Below are 24,606 nucleotides of genomic sequence, written 5' to 3'. Positions count from 1 at the left end.
CCATAAAGATATAAAAAGAAACTTTTAACATTTTTCATCGGCTTATTTTTCTTGTTGGAGCACCTTTTTACTAATACGAGGGTTACTATTTATATTTATGGCTCTGGCAACATCAGATGTTGTCATTGGGAAAGTAATATTCTTGAACATAACCTCCTTTTTATGTGTTTACAATAGTTTGATAAATTTAAATATCTCAACAGACAAATGTGAAGACAAATATTATACAGGGAATGAGTGTTTCAAAGTACTTTTTAATGAATTACATCTTAAATTATACATCTATAAATTATATTAAAAAAACCTGGTGCTGTTAAAACCGGAGATCTGCTGGGCATACTAAATCGCCACTTCGCAAAATTAGTCTTCGTGGAAAAACGTCATTAAATAATTGAATTATTGAACGAGCTGTGTGTACTGTGACCCCATCTTGCTGAAACTATATGTCCTCTAGTCCTAGCTTTTCCATTTCAGGCATAAGAAAATTTTTAGTCACGTATTGGTACCGTTTAGCAGTAACAGTAACTGTGTAACACCTTGGTCATTTTCAAAAAAACAGGGGCTAATGAGGCTATTTCCAGCATGAATACCACACCATACAGTTGTTTTTAGTGCATACAATGATGCAATGTGCAATTTCATGAATTAATTGAGGTTTCTGTGTACCCCAAAACCGACTGTTCTGTTTATTGGCGTGGCAACTGAGAAGAAAATGTCACTATTTCTGCTCGTTCTTGTGGCGTATATTTATCCATAATAAAATTTGGAAGTCTACACAACACAATAGTTAAAACGAAACTGAGCTAAACGTCACAAAATAGTAGCGGGACGTTTGCCACACCTGTTATAATCTTAAATTATAAATTAATTTATTACTGCCATTCTGTTGTGATTAATACATCAATATGTATTTCCCAAATTATAATAAAACTAACGAATATAAAATAAAATAAAACACTACTTCAGCTAAAATTAAGAGTAACACTTAGACACTATTAAAGCTCGTGTGTTCCTTGCTCCGCTTCAACCTTCTATTTCTCTACCGATAGTTCAGTAGCTGTATTGTTTCCACCTTGCAGTGAACTAACAACATTATTTCATGTTTTAAGGTGAAATCTTGGATAACTTAGTAAATCCATATTATATCGAGATCACAACGCAGCTCTTCGTTGGTTCCATAAAGATAAGCATTCGTAATTAATCGTCTTCTAATCGATAATTAATCGTAATTATCTGCCGAACTTTGTTTCGTCAGCGTTGGATTACTAGTTGATGTTCTAGTACAACCCCATAAATGCACCCCAGAGGCCCCAATTGGCTTTATGATCGACTGATATATCAATCTTTTGATTTTAGGTCAAGTTAAGAATATATTTCGACTAACCAGTACAATTTGTTTGCTTGATTTTGAGCCTGAACTGCTTTGCTTTTTATCTAACATGATCTTTCCAATTTAACCTACCATTAAGATGGATGCCGAGGTATTTAGCTGTTTCTGCTTGAGGAATCGGGCCTTCAACAATCCTCAACACAAAATTAACATGAACAGATTTGATCAAAGCAAATGGCTATCTGTTTCTCCAGCTTTAGGGGTGACATATTAACAAGGGCCTTAAAATAACATAGAACGATCAATTCTGAATGATATACCACAATTTGTTTGTCAATATTCCGTTACAATAATGCATACCGATATGCAAGATATCGAATTAATAGGTCATTCGTCGTGCAATCCTGATTTGCCACTTATTGACTACTTTTTATTCCTGTACATTAAAATCAACTTACGTGTCAATGACTTATTAAACCCTAACAAGCGATTGATGCATTTAAGACGCATAGTTTGGGTCCAAACGTTTCCATTTGTTGGAAAATTGGTCCCATAATTTAATGATTCCATCACCAATCTTTGTTAATTTTATTATTACACCTGAAATATGAGTAGCAAGCCCCGTATAATATGAGGTATGAGTGAAAAATGTTATGCAGGAGTCACAAGACGCAGTTAAAGAACAAATTTAGTGAAACAATGGCAGATTACAATGACGTGAATATATATTTAGAAAGACATGTTAACTAATACTTAATACTTTTGAATGGAAGAAGCAGAAATCTGGTTTTGGTTGGGAAGTAGATATTCTCTTTGGACGCTATCTATAGGTTGATGATAATGATAATGATGAAATTCCCATTGATAAATGTCACTAAAAACTCCAAAGGTTGGCATAACTTGGACTAAAATCGATATATATATATATATATATATATATATATATATATATATATATATATATATATATATATATATATATATATATATATATGATTTCCGTTTTTGTGAAATCTAGTAAAAACTGTGCTTGATTATTGTATAACAAGATACCTTTTACCTCATTCATCAATTTTAGTTTTTAGTGAAGTAATAAATTTGCTGCATGGTAAAAAGGCTCTAACCACTGCCAGTAAATCAACTGATATTACTTACTCTTTTCTAAGGGATTTTCAGACTTAATATACGTCAGACCTTCAATGATAATATCATCAATACACTAATTAATTTCATTTTTATTAATTAAAACATTTGCATTTATTTCGGCTTTCTTCAGCAGAATTTATGTGTAACCCTTTTTAAAGCCAAGTTTCAAGTCCCTCTTGTTGGACAAATATTGTCCATCAATTATCTTTACAGCTGACAATTACACAATACGCCAAAAAAATTCAGATCGTGGCATTTCTGAAGTAATACAACGCCAAAGATGACTTTATTGGAAGTGATAGTCATGAATAACATGAAATGAATATGAGTATCATCGATTACCGTCAAGACGACAAGACAATTTATTGTGAAAACATTGTCAACTTACTGGATATTCTATCAGACCTATAAAGATTTATTATATCATGGCCTAACAGATGGTGTTACTGTCTATTAAGTCGCATCCGGTACATTTGTAACCAACATCATGTTAAAGTCTCACTGGCAGGTTTCACTTTTCAGCATCTAGTGTGAACTAATTTTTTTCAGTGCGTTGAAAATGTCTAAATTTGTACCGAGTAAATCGCATTTGCGGAAAGTTTTACTTTTTATATCAATTTGAAGAAAAAATAGGTTAAAGCTAATGGAATACGGGTTTCGACGTTTTAAAAGTGGTGATTTTGATTATTAAATGTGAAGGCTAACAAATTTATAATGTGAAATAATCCAAAACCTTAAATATTTTGAACCGTATGAATAGAAGCCAAGGGACACTGAAAGACGTTTGGACTCGTATTGTTATTAATGATGGATCCATTCCATAATCCAACGTGAAGAAATTGAATATCCATGCCTGCAAACTAATGCTCGATATTTCGTGGGGATAAGCTTGGTGTGGTACGGAGGTCACTATTTATATTTCGGGAATTGGCAACACTGTTGTCATTAGAGTCCATCTGATAGTTTGACCATCGTAAAGTTTGACATTTTTGACGATATACTCAGAACATTTTGTCGCGCGGACGCTATTTTTTATTTTATATTTAGTTGAAAATTTCGTCTCGGCAAAAAATGGAACTGAATCGTAAACATTTTCGTGTGATGATTTCTTACGATTTTCGACGTGAATTATCACAGCAAGAGTGCATCGATCAAAAACCAGCGTGTAATCAGATGATTTAGTGAATCGTGGCCGTACTTCGCTGTCCGACGAGGTTTCGTGAAGGTCATCCAAAATCGGCTGTTGTGCCAGAAAACATCGATGCTGTGTGCGAAATGATTAAGCAAGATCGTCATGTCACCTATCGTGAAATTGAGACATCCCTGAAAGTTATGTTCTCGTTGGATCCCACAAAATTTGACAATCGCTCAAAAAAAGGCTCGTGTCGATTTATGCTAAGAAATTCAATCATGGTGCTTCGAAAGACGTTTATAAAATCATGATAGATGACGAATCATCATGGATATACTCGTATGAGCCCGAAAGTAAGCAGCAGTCGACTGTATGGGTGTTCCAAGATGAACCAAATCCAACAAAAGTCGTTCGCGCACGAAAAATTTCAAAGAAAGTGGTGACCTGTTTTTTCGGGAAAGCTGGTCATATTGCAACAGTGCCTCTACAGGATCGTAAAACTGTAAATTATTATTGGTACACAACCATTTGTTTGTCAGAAGTCTTCGGTGAAATAAGGGAAACAAACAGGGACGCCGGATTGTTCTTCATCATGACAATGCGAGCTCTCACATATCGCGTCAAACAAGAGACTATTTGAGCACTCAAAATCGAATTGATGGATCATCCGCCGTACAGTCCTGATTTGGCACCCAATGACTATTTTTTGTTCTCATCCGTGAAGAATAAACTGCGTGGTCAACTATTTTCATCGCCCGAAGAAGCTATTAAAGCGTTCAAAAATCATGTTTTGAAGATACCTCATTCGGAATGGAATAAATGCTTTGAAAATTGGTTTAGACGTATGCAAAAGTGTATCGATCATCGTGGCGAGTACTTTGAAAAACAATAAAAATATATTCACAGCTTAACTATTTGTTTTTTTTTCCTATTCCCGAAATATAAAAAGTGAACGTCGTATACTGGGAGCTAACCTAATAAAACCATCAGTGAGAATATGCTATGGACTACAATTGATCATTGTCTCAATTAAAATACTTATATATCTAATAAAGAGCTGCAAGTATTCCAAATATGATGTTGAGGATAATTATGAATGCCACTTGACATGTCAGAAACAACCAAATATATCGACAAATGGACATTGGCCTCTAAATTGACAAATACAATCACCGAATATTTCAAAAAAAGAATTTTCCACATCGAAAACAAATTAATTCGATTAATTCCAACTGTGCCACTGTAATTATCTTACACAATGTGCAACAGTATATCAATTTGTAAATAAGGAAGCTCTTCATACTATTCTCAGACAAAAAAAACAGACCTACTGAAAATATGCTGATATACTTGAGCTTAAAAACTAGACGAAATGTTACGAATACAATGGATTATTGCCCTAAAAGGAGGAATTGTCACAGTAGCAGACCTCCAACCAGATGACCTATATCATATATCAAATAATTGAGCGAGTGGAACGAACGTTGATAATTATTTCGTCCTTGAGAAATAGAACAGGTAAAATTGGTAAAAATTATTAGGTGCCACAAGGGTTACTGTGGTTCGGGTGGTCTAAATAATTCAACAATTTAGAAATTAACCTATTAAAACCGTGAAATCGTAACCATTCACAATATTCCTCTTTGTTAACACAATATTGATATTCATCCGAAACAGAACTTAAAAAAAATACAAAGTAGGCGTTTATTTAATGGCGTTAATAATAACGCCATGAAAAAAATAGACCGTAAATGTCAGACAACACAGACCACCCTTAAGATAGTTCTGTTAAGTTGTTAGTAACGGCGGGGGTTAAAACACTCCGAAAAGTTTAAGAATGTGCCGACATGTGAGTCATAATTTTAAGAAATGGCTTTAGAATGGGAGAAAAACGCTGAGTGTTGTTTGGAGAATTACCATGAATATTACTCAGATGACAGTTTCAAGTAAATGACCATATAGTAATTATATATTCATTCGTTAAGTCGCAATAACAACTATCAATAACAGATTAACAGATATGAAAATTTTGACATTAGGAAATAATAACGTCAACTTAAATAATATGCGTTGATATTAGTTTTGTATCATTAATTTTAATTATATTAGAATTATTTAAAGAGATTTCAATCCGATTTAATTAGAGAACCATAAAATCCAGTAAAATAAAATCAACAATTTTATCAGTTATGAATTACAATAGGCCAATATATTTAACATTTTTTATATATAAAAAAATCACAAATGAAATAATTATTTCAAATTAAAAAACGTGTCTCCGTTGATGGTGACAGTTCACTAATTAAGTCCATAGAGTAATAGAGATGCAGCTCAATAGGGGACTCTGGCGCGAAGTTTTGTTTTGCCCAACATCCAGAGGGCGCCATAATGGGCCATTCAAATAATTTGATTGGCCAGTTTAAATCCCCAATATAGGCACCTGCAAGAAAAATATATTACTGTAAAGACATTTGATTGGCTCATTCGTAATGTCAGGCACGTGACAGACTTGACGTCATGTTTAATTGTCCAATGAAATTTAAATAACAAAAACAATTTTTTTCTGAAATAAATTTATTAAATAAAATTCAATTAAATATAAATATAATCTATAACAATAAATATAAATATATAATGTAAATTTATGTACAAAATGTACATAAGTGTATGTACACAAGTGTAGAGTAGATAAAACATTGGCCCCAGTACATTTATTTGTGGTACACCTGCTGTAGCTTCTTTTATTGTAGAGTAAGCTTCTTCTTGTTTGACTCAAACATTCTGGTTGTAATGTACGATTTTAATAGTTCGGTGGGTTGTTTTGGTAACATTTTCTGTAGTTTATGAACAAGGCCTTCATGCCAAAACTTATCGAAGGCTTCTGCTACATCTAAGAATATAGCTGAGCATACTTTTTTAATTTCGTAAGCTTTTTCAATAACATCTATTATTCTGGCGTCCATTGTTGAATGCTTGTTAATAAACCCAAACTGGTGTGTTTGTGTTAGGTTTTTTCTCTCTATAATAATTATGTATAACAAAAAAACCTCTAGAATGTATTTTTCCATTCAATATTAACTAACGTTAAAAACAATTAAAACCATCCTATATAACATTAGTAATAATTTATTATTATTTATACTCATTTATCTCAAGAGCAAATAACAATAAAATTTTAATATATTGTAGGAACAATGTATTATATAACGCACTAATTTAAGTAATTTCAACATTAGACATACGTAGTTAAACCGTTAATAAATATAATAAGACGGTTTATTGACATTTCGAAATAAAAAAGTAAAATATTACAAACGTATTAACTCCAATTAAAAATTCACTGGAATAATTATTACTTCTTATAGTATATATATAAAAAAAACCTTGAATAACGTTCTGAGATGTATTTGCACTTCAAATTTAATATAATATAATGTTTTTAATTCATTTAATAAATAAAATATATGGGATTGAACGATTGGAATCGGAGAGGTACCTAATTTTTTACCTGTGAATAGTTCAGACCCTTACACATTTCTATTATCATTAATTGAACTACAAACTAAAGCTTGTTATAGACGTAACCTAATACTTTTTAAAAAATAATGCCTTATTTTTATTTCACAGGTTTTTTGCTAGTGTCAACTTTGGAAGAAAAAATTCTAAAATACACATTTGAAAAAGACAAATAAAGACAGACAAAGAAAAATAAAGTTAGGTACCAAAATGATAAATTATTATTCCTTCCTGTTTTATATTGTTTAAATGTATTGATTGAAGACTAAAAAATCTTAAAATTTGGACGTAGTTCATGTTCTTCATGCGTTCACATTCTATTAGCACTAGGTTTTTATGTATAATTAATTTTATTTAGTTTTGTTCTTTTTTTATTCTCTAATAGTCTTCTTATTAACAACTCATTAGCAGAGTATTAATTTTTATTCAATATGAAGTAGCATATGTCTCAGGAATCAATTTAAATTGTTAAAAATTAATTTGACGATCTAATATTTTTTAATAAACTGGGAATTAAAAGATTTTGTCTATATTTACTCTATAGCCTCAAACCAAGAGTACTATTTTATATTTTTTATTGCAAAAAGCAATCTCATCCATGTTTCTAAGAAGACAGCGTTTCAGGATTATTTCGGAACAGAAGTCGCAAGGAGCAATGTCCGGCGAATATAGAGGCTAATAACAGTACTATTTACAGTACCAAATATTTAGGAACAAAAATTCTTATTCCATTTTTCCATTCTTATTCATTCTTTTTCATTCTTAACCATATCATTTTTATTCTGTTTTCCTCTTGTTTATTCAATTCTTTTTCAATTTACATCAAATTTTTATTATACGTTATTTCTGATTCTGTGTTTCGGATTCGTTGTGCTTCGGCAGTAGATTTTTTTCAAATCAAACAACAAAGTAATGAATATCGAACATTCCAAGATTAGCGTCCGCATATACTAAGTAACTCGATAATACTAATTGAAAAAATATTATTTTATATAGAAAAATGTCAAAACCAACAAATTTAACAATTAGGTTAGTTTGTTTATAGACACTTATATAGACAATTTGTATATAGACACAAAAGTCTAATTCTAGTAAGGCCTGGTTGAGTGATGTTGCCTGTTTTTGTAAATTATACGTATATCAGAAGAATATAAAATAAAATAAATTATCTTGAATTTACAAATTAGCATAACATTTCTAATGAAACTCAAGATTTTTTGGTACAATTTTTACCTGAAATAATTTTGAAAGAAAAAAACTGAAAATAAAACAATATGTAAGATAACAAATATAATTTATTGATCAGTATATAAACATTACAATAAGAAACCAAAGTTATAGTTATATTAGCAAATTTACTAAATTGTTAGTAGCGTTGGGAACTATCGACTGTTTAGTAATTGACTACTTTTGACTATCTACTGTTTCAGTCGCTATTTTTGGTTGCGCTGGTTTTACTGCTTTTTACCAGTAACTGTTTCAGTCAACTGTTTTCAGTCCGACTGATTTTCTCACTACTTACTATCGTCTGTTTCAGTCGTGTACTTGTAGTTACTATTTTTGTGTTCTACTAGTTTCATTCAACTGATTTTTAACATTCTGGCTTTGTCGTCCTAGCCGTGACCTTGACAAAAATGTACCCATTTTATGCTTACATTGATTTATATATAATATATATAGTTTTATGATTTTTTTGGTAGTTTAATTGTAAATAAAAATATATTGTATGTTAATATGGCAGCATTTTGGAACGATATTTTTCAAGATTGTGAATGTAAAAGGGTAAAAAGATTAAAATTGTGAATGGCAAATAGTAAAATACTTTTGACTATTTTTATGGCAATAATAGGTAATATTTCGATTACTCTCTCAATTTTTGTTAAAAAATATTTCCCTTATATATTAAATAAAGCATTTGCTTTATTTAAAAAAGCTCTAATAGTTATTGTGCAATCATTTTTAACAGTCATGATTTTTTTTCTTCTATGATTAGGTATATATTTCATTTTTATTTAGTATTTATGTTTATTGTACATCTTTAGTTTTTAGGTTTTGTTTAAGTTCTATTGCATTGTCTATATTTATTATAGTATATTATTTAAAACTAGCAATTAACATACGATAAAACATTTGTGGGGTATTATTCCATTTCATAGATCAATTCCATTCCTTTTTACAGATCCATAGAAGATTCAAATATAATAGTAATTATACTTCGTTTAAAATGAATTTATTAATTGCATGTTAATTATACTTTTCGTTTAATTTTTAGTATTAGTACGTGAAGGAATATGTACATCTCCATCTCGCTTATACTACCGTTGGAAGATATAAATAAACATATAAAATAAACTGCTCCAAGCAATTATCTCTATCATTTCCTCTCTCACAATTTATACAGGAAAGGGTTCGTACATCTTCGTCTAACAGCACGAATTGAAAAAAACAGTCGAACCGTGCATTTGAGTCGCTAGTTTTTTAACTATCGACTGTTTCGACTGTTTGGCGACTATCGACTATCTTTCACGGTCTTAAAAAAATACCTTCATTGTTTTCTCATTCAATCTCTTCGATATGAAAAACAGCATGCAAAACCCCTATGTCAATTCATTCAATAAATGCAAGGAATGCAATTTAAATTAATAAACACTAATCCTGTCTCTATCTCCTATGCCTCATCTTTTGATACACTTTTATAAATTCCTGATAGCACTTAAATTTAGACGTAGTAATATTTCATCAAAACAGGAACTTTAAAATTTTTCGAGCAAGCGAAACCTCAGTTTTTCTCGTTCAATTTTACTACTATTGGACTATATGATCAATGAGCTGTAATTTTGATGAGATGTGCTCACATAAAGGATATCGAGTCGTATTTATCTGTAGTTTTACTTCAATCTGAACTTTGAATCCAATTTGCGAATTAAAATAAATAAATGGATTCGCACCTGGATTGAATGTCCTCATATGTATGCTCTGTATTACTGCCTACCATTTATAATTGAAATATGAGCAATACAAGAACAACAAAATTCGTTACAAAACAGAGCTCCCACCAGTACCAGGATGAAACCCAAAATGGCTATCGTAGTTCTTTGGATTCTACCTCTCGATTGTTTATAAATAGCAACGTCGCTAACTCTGACGGAAACTAGCGAAGTTTATCGAATACCGAATATAATTCACTTATAAATGGCATCGTGGTAAATTAATAAGACCGTATAGATATTGCCACTACTAGTATTTTCACTAATAAATATCGCTGGCCAAAATACGTGCAACGACCTAGCACTTCAGCAAAACACAATTAAAAACATGGATAACTGTTCGACCTGTGTAAATTTTCTTTCATTCTACCCAAAATATTTAACAATTCTGCTTATATAAAAATCTTAATTTAATCCAACAAAAAAACAGACGTACTTTATTAGCATAAAAAACGAACAACATAACCACTAATTAATTTATTTTAAATTCAAAAATGGAACAAAACATATCAAAATACAGAATAAATCATACGGTTTGTGTATTACCTACGAATTACCGCCAGTTCAATCCATTCGCCATCTGTTTACTCCTCATTTTCCTTTGTGTAAAGACAAGCGAACGGTACGCCGGTGTCCGCTATCGAAAGGATACCATTCTGGTTTGTGTTACACGAGTCCGGACAGGAGAAAACATGAAATAAAAGCGTTCGTACCTGTTTGCAATTAAGCGTTTCGACATATCGAACAAAAGATTTTTATGAATACGTCAGTCCCAAAGGCTACTCCGATACCCCAATATTTAGTTTTCGAATAAATGCAATTGTGATTGAAAGTTATTGAGAAAAATATATTTTATAACCATATAAAAATATAAAATAGACATCTTCCATAAAATAAACAATAATAATGTGCGTACCTATTTGTATTTATAACGTTTCACCTGTCAATGGGTCTGTCGAAAGGCTACTTGGATAGGCGAATATTTAATTTTTATTACTAAGGGAAATATATTTGATATCCAAAATAATGTGTTTTTCTTGAAACTTGCCACATAAAATTTTTATTGACATTCTAAATAATCTCATAGATTTATATAGTCAATTCAAAATTCAATGGCAGTGACACGGGAAACGTCGCAATGTTGCCGCAGCTACTCGGAGTTTTAGTACATTTAGGCATATAACAAAATTTCAATATAAATAAAATAATTGAACAAATATTCTATTAAATATAATTTATTTTAACATTATAGTACATCAAATGCATTTATTATCGAAGAATTTAAAACTACAATTAATTTTACAGCCACAATAATTTATAGGTTAGAATTGTTTTATTATATATACTTTGAGCTTTTTTCCACACTAGTACCGGTAGGGTTCTAAACGCGTTTTTGTATGTAGTGGTATCCCCCCAAGGCCTAATCCTAATTAACAATTGTATATCTGAGTAATGTATTTTACTTTCATTAGAGAGCATATTTATGTTTTACGCCTAGTTCTTTTTTCTTTCGACATATATATTATATATATATATATATATATATATATGTATATATATAAGTATATATATGTATATGTATATGGTTAAATCTGTTCCCAGAAACCATAAAATCATCAAATGTTAGATAAACGTTGCAGGGTGTTTAAACAAATATTTTAAGTTTCATTTCGCGTAATTTTGGCATCGAAACTAACTATCGGGATTTTCGTACCGAAAGAGCATTTATTTATTAAAACAAGCATACTTTGAAATATTTTTTAATAACGTACTTAAACTTAAAAACCGTGGATTATTTTTTCACTCGCTTAACATCGTTTTAACCGGAGAATCCTAACCGGTATTCGGTAAACTTCGGTAGTTTCCGCCTGATTTTGCGATGTTGCAATTTACAAACAATCGAGAGGTAGAATCCGACGAACCAAAACAGCCATTTTGGATTTAACCCTGGTACTAGTGGGTGTTCTTTTTTGTGAGGTTAAGAATTTTGTTGTTTATAGATTATTTGTTCTTATACTGTTCATAATTTGATTATAATTGGTAGTCAGTAATGGATAAATCATCGATTTGGGAATATTATCAAAAAAAACATTCTATACAGTTGCGTATACATTCAATTTTTACTTTATTTTCGCAAAATTTATTCATTTATATATCAAATTCATTATATATTTATATCTCATCAAAATTACAGCTCGTTGGTCATCCACAGCATTAAAATTGAGAAAAACCAAGAAAAAAGAAACATTGAAGTTTGACTCGCTTGAACATTTTTAAGGTTGGGGTTTCCTATTTTGGTAAAAATGTTACTACTTAAATTTGAGGGTAATTGAACACGAATTCAAAAGATCATATCAAATAGTGAAAGGTGAGAATTACTAAAATTAGATAAAAATATGATTGCAGTAAAACTAGCTGGTAAAATTTCAATGGATTGGTTGAAACCCAAGCTATCTAAGCAGTGGCAATACTAGATTTATTGACTCATAGACATAGATGATTCAGCAGCAAACTTAGTTAAATTTGAACTTGCGGTTTAAGCGAGATTTTAGGTTAATTTGTGAATTTCAGAATATATATTATACTCTTCAACTGTACGAACAGTTTGCAAAAGCTATAATTTCGGTTTGTTATTGTGGTGTTTATATATTGATAAATAATTTCATGTTGTTTTACTTTCTCATTTTAAAAAATTGTTTTAAAAAGAAAGCTGTTTATAAAAGATTCTCCATATAACATTTTTCATATTATACGGGGCAAAAAATATACCAAAACATTTTAACTTGGGTCTTAACAAAAAAAAATTAGGTTACCTTGTTCAAGATACTTTATTCTCTTTATATTATATTCTTCAAATATACGTATATTTTTCAACAACTGGCAACGTTGCAAATTCAAGTCGTCGTGCTCATGCCAGGATTCTCCAGAACTGGACTCTTATGTTGTATACTACTTAATATATTTTAAAATAACTAAGGACATAACCTGGAAAAAGCAAAAAAACATAAATTTCATTAAAAAAGTGATAATAAAACAGTTTTTTCAGAACAATTTATTTTATCTCATCTTGTATATTGTGCCTTCTGTGGGTTAAATGACCCCAGAAAGGGCACTGGAGCTGAGCATTGCTTTGTACTAAAAATGGAAAACCCATATCATATTTTAATTGTTGAAAAATATTTTTATTAAATCAAAGATATCGAATACATTTCTATGTTTTTATATTACCTCTATTAGGGTAATATCTAAAACTAGTAATCTATCCACACATATAGAAGAAAATAGCGGCCACACGCTTTGAACGCTTCTCAGTAGCACAAAGACCCAACGATGCTATTTAAAAGGTAATATAGTAAGACCATACCAAGCGATGCACTAAAAAATTTACCTAAATAAATATAATACAAATTTATATTTACTATAAATTTTAACTTTTATTTATAATGCGATAATATTTTTTATGAATTTTATCAGAGGACAAACATACAGTACAACGTGACCTATTGTCGATATATTTAACGCCGTCTGGTGAATCATATCATGTATCATCATATCTACTGTATATATCTGAATATCATTCATCATTTCCTGTGATCAACTTTCATAATAAAATAAGTAAATATTGTATACAAAATTATTATTGTTGCAAAATTACTCAAGCATGTAAACAATAAACTGAAAAATACAGTTTATCTAATTTTGTTATAAAAATGAAAATATTACCTTGAATTTCCTAGATAAATATTTTACCGCATTACTTTGTAAATAAATATATATTTTAAAACAGAAATGGAAGAAAATATGTCTACGAACTAAAAGGTTACAATTAATTTCGACCCCTTTCCAAACCACTGTCCGCATACTTCTTTGTATACATAAAAATCCCATATGTTTATGCCTTCTTCCATGACGGCTTTGAAGGTTACGAAAAACCGTTACGTTTCACACCGCAAACTTAATTAACAACTTAAATGTCTTGCACGGGTTCGAATCTTTGATAATGTAGGAAATTTAGTCGGAAATAACCATAATAATGATGCGCCAGTAATTGCAGTTTATTGAGAGAATATTGCGAAGATTTACTTTTAATTATTACTCATCAACCATCATAAATATCAACTACGGTTGTAATTGTTTTGTTTATACACTGACACTAGAAATATCAGTAATATTAATCGGAAATATATTTCTAATTTACAAATAAATTATAAACTGACATAACAAGGAAAAATATCCCGGTTTTTATTCCAAATCTACAAATTTCTAATAAATTTATTATCGCAGATTATCATAATTTTACTCACTAAAAATGTAGTATAAATAAATTTGTATCCACCGGTCTTGATGGTATCATATTTTAAACAATACTGTATATATAATAATCATTCATTAAATTTTATATTATTACAAAATTAAAATATTTCTTTCAAGAAAATTCATATACTTCACAATATATTATTCTAAATAAGGCTAATTCTATTTAGTCATAGGGATTAATCTTAATTTTATTATACCTGATAACTGAGATAATATAAATAAAAATTTTTCTAAGTTTTCTAAAATATATTAATATACGGTTATCCATAATTTAGATCGTTCAGATTTCAAAACTCCAATTATATACGTCTGACAGTCCCGTTATTAATTATTCAAAAAAATTTCTAAATATTACTGCCTTTTATATTAGTATAAAACTAAAATATTTCTTTTTAAAAAATTCATATACGTCTCAATATATGTATCTCAGTCGATATATATAAATTGTGCTATAAAAATGTATAACATTATTCTAAATAAGGCTTAAGGATTTAATCTTTTGAATTTATTACATCTGATAACTAAAATAATATAAATAAAATTATGGAATTACCAAATTTTCTTTCCAAATTACCACCAAGTTTTCCAAAATAAATTTACGTCCAGCCATCTATAATTTGGACCATTCAAATTACAAAAGTCAATTTATATGTGTGACAGTGGCACGCTACTGTTTTCTGGAGATGCGTTAATGTTTTGACAGCCTTGCACTCCAGAATCAGCTGTTACATTTTGTTTACATGTGATGATGACCGTTCTTGTTTGTTTTTGTTCGTTTTGTTATTTATTTGCTTTAAACAAACTGATTGTGACCCCAATACCTCAATTTGTTGATGATGGAAACATGCTAAAACGAAAACTCGATGATTTGTCGTTATTATTGACAACAACCAAAAAGAAAATGTATAAAAAAGAAAATATTTTAAGCATCCAAGCAGCAAAGCTGAAGAAAATGTGTTTGAAAAATATTATACTTGTGTTTCATGAAGAAATGATATTCCAAAAAGGTTTACATATTCCGAACGTTGAATCACTCAATAAATTCTTGTTCAATATAATAAATGAATATTGATAATTTTCTTATGATATATCGTATTAATCCTCACATTGTAGGCATGTTCGAGTGCCCAGGAAGTACAAAAAGAAACCAGTAATTCATTCAAGGAAGTTCTGAGTAAAATTCTCTACATCAAGTGATTAATTGGTAACATAACATTCAACTAAGGTGACAATGTTTTGTGGCAGTGAACCAGAAATCATGAATATTTGGTTAATTATAAGTAACCATATTAAAGAAACTTAAATGATATGAAACAAAAGGTTAATACATTATATTTTTAAATTGCAAAGAAGTAAAAATGAATTATAGCAACACTTACACTCTATAATATGTTATTATGTCTCGACTAACCACTTTTGTTTTCTATGTTACTGCAAGTTACTATTTATTGTATATCATTATTAAGGTAATCCAAATATAATATCTTTATAAAAGATTGGCATAGATGTAGAGCATGCAGAAAAGGAATTTCAAATAATCATTGTTTGTTTTTTATATTGTCTGTGTCTGTGGTATTAAACACCTTACCAGAAGTTAAGGCATATAGAAGAGGTTCGGATTATTCAGGACTGTGTAATAACTATTTCATTATATTCTGGATATATTTTTATACAGTAAACTTGTTAGACCATTGGAATATTTCATTGCTCTTCAAATCACCCGAATGTTTCAAATATAACAAGGCATTTATTCGATGTTCAAAGCGTTTTTAATCAAATTAACTTCTAAATTATGACCATAGAGTATGATTCTTCCCTGAGGTTCTCTATGACTATGAGACGGCTCCCCATCTCACAAGTTCAAGATCTCTGCATAGCATTCTATGGTAAAAAATATTAATATATATTTATCAAACTTCAAACATTAGCCGATCGAATAATAACAGGAAACATAAAAACTGAAAAAAAGATGGTTAGAAGATAATCGTTCGGCGTCTATACGCCCAACGTTCCCCCCGACTGCGCTAACATATCGCCCCACTCCCCCCTGCGCAATAACATGCCGATTACTTGCACATCGTTCACAGCGGCTCGCCGAGAACAGCTGTTTCTGAATGGGATCTGAGAGCCGTAGTGGGGGAAAGGCCATCGAAAGGCCGAATGGGTAGCGAGGAATTCAAAACAGTACCAAGTCGGCATTCCGTACAGATCGGTAGTGTATATTTCGTTGTCCGCTAATCTTTCTCCGTGGGGTGCGTCCCAGTTTTACGTTCCAAATATTCAGTGACAGTAAAGTTAGTGGTTGTAATCATGGTGCGTAGTTTGGCCCAGTGGACCAAGACTCTCAGTTTCCCAGCGAGGATATCGCCCAACAAAAGCTCGAAAGAGAGCGTCAACATTCACCAAGTGAGCCCTACGGTCACTCCTACACCGAGCAACAGCTCGTTATCACCTCCGGTCATCAAGAACAACGAAATTAACAACATGATGAACAACAACAATTGCTCATCTTTAACCGAAGTTAATCAAGTGAGTTCTGCAAGTGAATTATTAGTTCCTAGTTGGTTTTATTGACTGTACAAGATATTTTTATTTTAAGAAACTACATCTACTGTGTAGAAAAACCCCTTACAAAAAAAATATTTTTAGTATATACAGCACAGTATATTTAGGTATATATAACAGCTGATATATTGACCTAATATTTTAACGCAAATCTTAATCTCTTTCATTATATTTAAATATTGTCGATGATGACATTGACAAATATTGACAACGAATAAAACTATTGTGTTTAACTAACCTGAATAGTCCAGATAAAAAGTTAGCTTCGCTGCCGTGTAGTTTAATCTGTTGAGCCCATTAACTTATCGAGTATTAGTTATAAATGTAATAAGTAAATTAATATTAATTTTAATGACATAACAGGTAAAAGTGGTAATTTTTTGTTTTCAACGCCTACTGTAACTCGCCCGGTTTTACAGAGGGCAGCTGATTTAGCAATCGGTTCAGATTACTCAAGATAATTACGTAAAAAAATTAATTTTACGGTTATTAAACGCCAATTAAGTAAACATAGTTAAAATAAAAAAGGACCAATGAAATTTAAATCAAAGTGAAGTTTTTTTTCTGTTTAGAATTTATAATTATCGTTATTTTTATTAGAAATTGCACATCTCCTTGGCTTAGATTATTTTTGTTGATAAATAAGTGGTTTGATTTTTTTTGTTTGACGGCAATATTTTATGGGTTTAATAATGAATCTTTTTAAAAATAAAATGTTAGTAATGATGTTAAAAATAAGAATGTGTCCTAGGACATGAATAAAACATTTTATTTAGAATAAAATGACAATCCCTCCATGACAAACGCCAACAATTGAGTTCGTCTTCTAAATATAGCGAACTGCACACCAACAAAGAATCACCGACAGGTGAGGTTGGCGATGCGTATTGAGAACAGTCCAATCGAGATTTACACGAAAGAAAAGGTCAGAAATTCTGGTGTTAAAGGTGTTCTCGTCCATCTGCCCACACTTGAAACAGCTGGTCGTTCTGTTTGTTGCCACGGAAATTTAAGAATTCTGTAATTGCCGCCTCACATTTGGTATCTTTGAGAATTTTAGTGTTACGTTAGGTGTAGTTCGGAAAGCTCGTAATTTCTAAAGATTAATTCCGTTAAATTAATGAGACAATTCTAAAATTATTTTGACAATGAAATTTTAAAACTTTCTGTGTAATATTAATAAAATAACATATAACAATCTTATACTAGATTTATTTTTTGATATACTTGTAAGGCATTTCACGAATTCTCTAGAGGTTTTCAGACAACGTGGCAATTTAGCAAAACAATGTGTATATATATATATTTCTAACAGACACTGAAAATCTTAGGTTCACTTGAAACTTTTCTAAACTGACGAATTCTAAAACGTTTTTAGCTTAAATTTAAAACATTTGAAAAAACGTTCAAATCTATTCTGCTGTGGGCAATTATATGTGAACTCACTTTATTTAACCGCATTTAACTTTGACAGTTTACCCTTTTTAGTTTATTTTAGCTTTAATATACAACAATATTATCGAAGGTCTTAAACTACAGTTATAATGTGTTTTAATCCTTTAATTTAATTCTAATTTCATTAGAGAACATATTTACATTTCTATGTTTAGTTCTTGTTTCCTTCGTTGCTGTCTTCAAATAATTCTAACATCACTGTATTTCTTCTTAGTTTCTTCTGTTACTACTAATGTTACTATGTACATCTTTCTTGATAAATTTAGGTTTAATCGCTGCATTTTCTCTAATGCATTTGCCATATCTACAAAACAGTTAGAATAATTATCTCTTTGTACATTTTAAGCAAATGTTCATATATGTTCTGAACATCACACACATATCTATGTACATAAACCTTTCATAGTCTACAATGTGATTTTCTACAGTTATCCTATATTAATTTTATAGTCACCTTTAGTTGTTTCCATATCCAGACAGCATCATTCATTCAGTGTCACATTCTGAGCCAATATTCAAGTCAATAGTCAATTGTCATTAATGTTTTGAAGAATTTTACAGACATTTGACAACTGAACGACTTTTGCAGGCTGATTCTGTTACATGTTCGAACACATCAGACAGCATTATATCTCTTTAACTAGAATAAAATGAGAAAGAAAGTATTGTCTGGTATTAAAACGAATTTACAGGCTGCAATAGGCAATACATTATACAAATTCACTGCTATTTTAGATAGATTATATGTCTAATTAGTAGAGGAAATATTGTCTAGATAGGATCTGTAGTAAAAAGTATCTAAAGAATTTAATCTATTATTACATTAATATAGTAACATTTAACAAATAATTCTAATTTTAATTCTATTTTCTGTCTTGTTTTGACGTTTTTGTTCATTTGTCCATTGCCAAGTTATTTATAAAATTATTATTATTACAACAATTATTTCCAAAATAAGTGTACTGTTGGCTGTTTTTTGGCTTCTTTGACAGATTACGTAATTAATTAGAATTATGGGTATATACTGTGATATTCAAGCGGACGTAGGTTATGTATACTATCATATTTGACAGTAACAGTTACCAGAGAGAATATTTTTAAGAATACGTAACCTAAGATACGAATCCTAGATATTTTTAAGGATGAAATAATGTCCAGTAGTAGTGTTAGCTTATAGGAAAATAACAACTAACGGAACTAGAATAAATTTGAATAACCATATAGTTTCTTACACCAAAATGGAAACGTACAAAATATTTTATTCGCCTACTATCCTATAAATCGAAGCAGGTGTGTAGTGGTTCATTGGTGGTTTACGTATTTGAAATAAATTTATTTCGTCGTCCTACACCGTACAGGAAAAATATTTGAAAAATGTCGATCGTACGCTCACACACTTACGAGCCTCAGTGATATATTTTTTTTAAATTTGCTTTAGTATTTCAGATCGAAGTAGATAAAAAACGAACAGAATGCCGCATATATTTATAATATAACATAACATATATATAATATAATTATAACGTGCGTCCACGAAACAGGATATAACTGAATCGACCTTAACGTTTTTCAATAATTATTTAAAGAAATATGTTCTCGAGTCCCCCGATAATTGTTATGTTGCAATGGAGACGGTGTTGCCAGATCTAATGTTTTTGTGGTTGGGCTACTATTTAGGAATTATTCTATCGTTCTCTATAGTCGTATGAATTTTTAAGTAAGAAAAAAACAATAGGCAACTAAAGAATACAACGAACAAAAACAATAATCGATTGTCTATAAGTTTAATTATATTGATATATTAATTAAAGATTCTCAAAAGATTTTCCTTTAGATACATGTCAACAGAGTTTCTCCAATGTCGAAAAGAAATGCCAAAAGAATAGGTAAAATAAATTTGTATTGGTCGGAATCAATTTATACATATTTCTACAGTTTTCGATAAGGTAATTTGTCAAATGGCCAATTAGCCCCTTTAGAAAATTATATCACACCAAAAAACCCCTATAAATATTTGACAAATGTCAGGCTAGGCAACAAACATATTCGAAATAGTTTTCAATCAATATTTAAATCAAACAATTGTAATCTGACGTCAGTAAAGGTTTGCATATATTTTAATAGGATCAAAAGCTATTAGATGTAGTAATAATATTTAATTAATGAAATAATATTAATCTGAATAAAAAAAGTATACTATCTTTAACCTAACGTAGTTGTTGAAGAGTGTGTCTTAATAAGATATTAAATTTTATATATTTATATATTTTAACATTTTACAAAAAGGTTTTCTAACCTAAGAACCTGTTTGCAATAAATTTATTCATTAAAACACTTATAGTTCTTTGATATTTGTATTCATATAACTAATTATTAGCTAGATCACGAATTTCTTCGGCTGTTTTCTGATTATCCCGCGTTTTGACCAGCCACGACAAGTCTGTGCGAAGAATAGACTTGAACAACGGACACCACCTTGAAATGCCACAGCTATGAGCCAGCAACTTGTTCGATCCTGTCGAGATTTCTTAGCGGCCGGTATTTTATTACGGTATTGAGATCTAAAAGTATAACGTATTCGCATACCTTCGTTTCCATTAATTTATTCCATAATTCAAGAGACGGATTCCTGAAATCGGATTGTTATATCCGTAACAGTTAAACACATATCCCGACGGTATATCATATGCACTTCTCTGCTGCAAATATAGTTAATGAGTGTTGAGTAATCAGTGTGAGATAGTTTACATTGAATTGTCACACAACAGATGTCAAACAGATGTGATTAAGTCTTTATTTCTGCACATTATGTAATAATTATTTAACTTACATTTATATAATTATTGATTTAACAGTTTTCTTTACGCAAAAAATATTACACAAAAAATTCTGACGTATATTTCTTGACCATTTCTATAACCTTTAATTGTGCAAAAACGAAATTAATATAACTTTGTAAAAGAATAAATACTATCTCAATATTGTAAAGGAGCCTCATTAAATATATATAACGGCGAAAAAAACTCGCCTTGGAAGTCAGAGATGATGATATTTGCCCCCAATGACATCATCCAAATTTGTGCAAAAAAATATTGTGAATAATTTATCCTGGTTTTTTTTTGGAAAGATTCATGTATAATCACGAACGTATATCTCTTTCATTTTATTGGTCTGTTTGTTCGGAATAACAAATTAGATTTGACGGAATTCGGATGAAGTTTTACGTTTTTAAAATTAGGCCATATCTTTATTATTATAATTTATATATTTTATTATTTATTATAATTATTATTATTATTATAAGGCCTATTTTGGAAGGAGTTTTAACGTTTAGCAATGTTTCGTTCTTTTTCTTGTTATTTTATGTAAAAGACGGTATTATGTGAATGAATTCATTATATCTGTAAGGTAACGCTTTCTTGGTCTCTAGAATCTTGATATACACTATTTTAAGAGCAATTTTATTTTTCTTAATACTAACGTGGCGCATTCACCTTTTCCGCAACATCCTTAGAAACGATTTAAAAATTAAATATATTCATCATTAATTTTTTTGCAACCTATTTCTTAACAAATACATAGACAAATGTCATTAAAAAATATAAATTAAATTTTATTGTCTGATACTAAATTACCAAATAAAAAGGCTAGATGACTAAATAGAGATCATGGATTTTTATAAACTTTTAGCAATATGACATTTTAGCGTTTGATTTTCTTAAATTTTTAGCAGCTCTGTTGATTGAAAAAGTGTATCCGTTATTGTATCAATTACCTTGTAATATTTGGTTAAATAAACTGCAAACTGTTGTAGAAGGCTTGAATTTAGTTAATATTTTTCTTTGTACTGTGAGAAAATATGGACGTTCAGTGGTGAACAACAGTGAATGAGTCAGTTCATTGAGTTCAGTTAGAGGGCCATTTTCTACTGTCTAGTTGACATTCGAATCTTGTATAAAATTATACCGAATATACCGAATGCACACTTGTACGACCAAACCTATCATGATATATATATATATGCTATGGAAAGTTGGTGTGAACATACGCCATCTCAATTTATGACATTAAAACGGTGCAATGTTGCCGCATCAACTCTAAAATTTATTTTGTCTTTGATCTATAAAAAAATTCTAATCTAAATAAAATAATAAAACAAAAATGTTATCAAATATAATTTATTTTGACATTATAGTACATCTAAAAACTACAGTTAATTATACAGCCACAATAGTTTATTTGTTAGGGTTATAACCTCTTTTCACTATTGTTTGCAGGATTTTTGCATACGTTTGACAACCAGACGACTTTGATAGGCTCATTTTGATAAGTTTTCGAACTTATCACAATACAATAAAAGATTTTGTTGACGTATGTTAACAACAAGTTTGGATAGACTATAAGTAGAATTGCCATAAAATAGTTTTTTCAAAAATAGCAATCTAGCCTTTTAAGAAACAGTCTTAGTCCCTTACTAAGAGAAAATGATGATTCATAATGTTTGAAGTAGTAAACAATATAGTAGGAGAGAGAAATTTGAGGTATAATAATAAATATAATTTCAGACATCATGTCAACCATATTAGAAGAACAAATTCTCTGCAAACATTTGAACTGTTATTATTATTGGATAAAATAGCTATAGCACTATAAATTATTGAAATTTCTAAGTTTTCATAAAGTTGAAAAAAACATATACAAGAGATATGTTCTAGGCCAGAATATTGCCTTAAGACTAACTAAATTTTGAGCCAGAACCTGTAAATAATATAAAACATAAATCTAAACTAAAACATAGAAAATCTGAATCTTATTACATTTTCTAGTCATCTAAAATTCGTGTCAGAAGCTGTAAATAATATTTAAAAAAAATTAAATTAAAGGATAGAAAATCTGAATCTTATTACATTTTCTAGAGCGCATGTTCCGTATTTAATATAACCGGTATTATATCATTTTTCCATTACTTAATTATATTTACCGAGGAAACCAGAACGGCACTTAATAACACTGAACGGCTAACGTGATTTTCCTATTCTACTTCGCCGTTTCGAATCTCGCCAAATCCACTCTTCTTTTTTCTATTATTGCTATTTGCATTAATATGTGGAACGTCCCGCGTACGGATAGAATATTTCGGTACATTTTCTTGCGCGCCTAACGGTATTTCGGACTTATTCTGTTGCCGTTTCGACATTCCGTCTTTTTCCTGTCTCAACGGGCGACCAGTCTCCTACGGTATTTGCCGTTTAATAGGAAAACACGTCCATGCAGGTAGAGTTATGCATTAAACCCGTGGATATTAACTTGTTTCCTGTCTGCCGTCGGTATGCAGACTCGAACGTCGACTAGACCGTATTTTTCTCGGCGTTTCTACGCCAGGAATTAGAAAATAATGTCGACCCGATGCGGAGGAATTAACTGACCAGCGAACGTTTCATAAATTTTCTTTATTCTTTGTTTTACGTAATTTTTCTTCCTATATATGTATAGCGTATGTAGAGAACAGTGCTGCCATATGTACGAAAAAATTGGCAAATCGACCGATTTCGCTCCCAATCTACTTATTACTATTTTGGTCTTTGTAGATCAACTTTTTCATAACCATGACAGTTATGTTTGTTTACACAACTTCCAATACAAAAGTGAACTTCCAAAATGATTTTACAGCTAGAAATATTCAATTTGCCAATATTATTCAGAAGCAAAACGGTTTTTTCTTATCTGGTGGGTTTAACGCAAACACTGTCAATGTCTATATAAAAAGTTGGGACTAAATTATGCGTTTCAAAACCACAGAGAGCGCTACAAGCGGGAATATTTTTAGAGCGAAATTTAAAATATATATTTTAATTTAAATAAATAAATATTTTAAAATTGAATACTAAATAAAATAAAAACCAAAAAAAAAAACAGTATGTAATCTTATTATTGACGTTTAACAATAGTAAAAAAAATTTCGTTGATATGGGGTATTGCAAAGAATTATTACAATAGATATTCAGATCGAGGAGGATAGCCAAACCAGAACTGTCTGGATTTATGGAAAGAAGCATTGTCGAAAATAACACCTCCAGTTTGTATGAGCTCGATCAGATACATTGAAGAAGAAGTTGACAAATGGTAGAATTTTGAGCAAGTTTTTAATAGATTGGAAA

The 24,606-nt window shown here is 30.2% G+C and overlaps 1 protein-coding gene across 4 annotated transcripts in view; it reads left to right on the top strand.

The window, feature by feature from the left end:
* Positions 1 to 24,606, top strand: part of Traf4 (TNF receptor associated factor 4) — a 205,508-nt gene that overhangs the window by 165,452 nt on the left and 15,450 nt on the right. Inside the window, exon 1 of one of the 4 annotated variants that reach the window (XM_076393887.1) lies at positions 16,503 to 16,957. The exons of the other annotated variants lie outside the window; for them this stretch is intronic. Within the exon in view, the coding sequence (XP_076250002.1) occupies positions 16,739 to 16,957 (219 nt within the window). The 5' untranslated portion in view covers positions 16,503 to 16,738. Of the gene's footprint in view, positions 1 to 16,502; positions 16,958 to 24,606 lie in introns of those variants that run through there. 4 annotated transcript variants of the gene reach the window in all.

This window comes from Rhynchophorus ferrugineus, unplaced genomic scaffold (genome assembly GCF_030347505.1).
Source record: "Rhynchophorus ferrugineus isolate W39M unplaced genomic scaffold, kcgeb_rfMv2 rfM2, whole genome shotgun sequence".
Lineage (NCBI taxonomy): Eukaryota > Metazoa > Arthropoda > Insecta > Coleoptera > Curculionidae > Rhynchophorus > Rhynchophorus ferrugineus.
The sequence above is the reverse complement of the archived record's forward strand: the minus strand, read 5'-3'. Positions and strand labels throughout refer to the sequence as shown.